This window comes from Loa loa (assembly GCF_000183805.2).
Source record: "Loa loa unplaced genomic scaffold supercont3.1254, whole genome shotgun sequence".
Taxonomy (NCBI): domain Eukaryota; kingdom Metazoa; phylum Nematoda; class Chromadorea; order Rhabditida; family Onchocercidae; genus Loa; species Loa loa.
Window position 1 is genome coordinate 895 of NW_018109434.1, and position 1,470 is coordinate 2,364.

General features: G+C 30.5%; 1 protein-coding gene across 1 annotated transcript; it reads left to right on the plus strand.

Moving 5' to 3' along the window:
• Positions 1–1,139: 1,139 nt before the first annotated feature.
• On the plus strand, positions 1,140–1,369 carry LOAG_14712 (hypothetical protein; the record flags this gene model as incomplete). Its single annotated transcript, XM_003150204.2, has 1 exon — positions 1,140–1,369. A coding segment is annotated over one exon (230 nt), but the record flags the coding sequence as incomplete, so codon positions are not given.
• Between the last annotated feature and the right edge of the window lie 101 nt (positions 1,370–1,470).

The following is a 1,470-nucleotide window of genomic DNA, read 5'->3' on the forward strand; positions in this document are numbered from 1 at the left end:
TTCTTTCAGTTTTAGGAATTAGATCAAAGTAAGGGAGGAATAGAATTCGAAATATTGCTTCAATCTCTTACAATATTTTCAGGATTGAATTTCTGCTACCGTTGTTTGCTCTTAAATGAAAAAAACGACAATAGTCGATGATTCATTTTGATCTGTGAGGTTTCATATTTCTGACAAAAATGCAAATTTACACTGTTCATCCAAAGACTTTCATGTGACGGGATATATTCTGTTAATCCCAATTTCTATAAAAACTTGTTTATGACAGTATTACTTTTTTGCATAAATTATGTGGACAATTTCGATTACACAATGTATGCTATTCAATTTTCAACACAAAAGCAATAACTGAGATTAATTTCGACTTTTTTTTTGATTTTTGACTGAAATTATATTCAACATAAAAGGCGCATCTTTTCATTCAGAAAAAGAATTCATAACCAGCTTGTCTGTTGTCACAAACTGTCCCCTCAAATTCGTTTCGATAAATTCTTCTACTTATTTTATAGTTTTGACTATTCATCATGGCTAAAACACGAATGACAGAATTTATTTTGATTGTTTCACACTGAACCACAATGAATTTAGGCCTGACTCTTACTTGTATTACCTACCAATCATTTACTGTTGCTCATCAAAAGAAACATGCAATAAACTGGCCAAATATAAAAACTTCTCTTATGAAAGAATAATTCGTAGAAAATTGCATATTTTAGCAAGCAGATTAATCACAAATCCAAAATGATTGGGTCCATTTAAATAAACTTCTAAGAAATCGAAATTCCCTGATAATTGTGAAATAATTCAACAAAGTCGTACAGGTTATCGAAATCATTGAATACATTTTGTAATTTACAGCTTGGATTTTAAATGGCTTGTTTCCATGCATTAACGATGGATTTTAAATGCCTTGTTATCCTTATACTCGTTCTGGGCCGTGTAGTATCATTTAATACTTCTTTAGCAACAGGTAGACCTTTTGAATTTTAGCTTTGAATGAAATGTTCTGAAGTTATATTTCAGTCGATGTGATACTTATCCATAATCAGGGAACTGAAATGAATTTCACTGCATGATGCATTTGCTGTTGAAACATCTGAAAAACGGGAAGTTTAGTGAAAATTTAATTGAAATTTCAGGCGAAATAGATGACCGAACGTACAACGAAAATGAAATTCAGTATCTTAACAATCTATTAAAGAAAGCTTTCACTTGTAGAGAAGTGGGAGATAAAATTGCTGCTGGCTTATCCGACGAAGATTTAAAAAATATGGCGTTAGCAATTATCTTTTACTCATATATTATTACGCTACAAATATTCCTTAAAGTCGAAATCATATCCGTCAAATTGCGTCAATTCTGTTACTAATTACTAAAGGAGATAGGACAAATTGCAATTAGTTTATGATTGAATTCCAATGAATTGATTAGTAATAATAATAATGGATCATTCGTTTATATCATCTTACA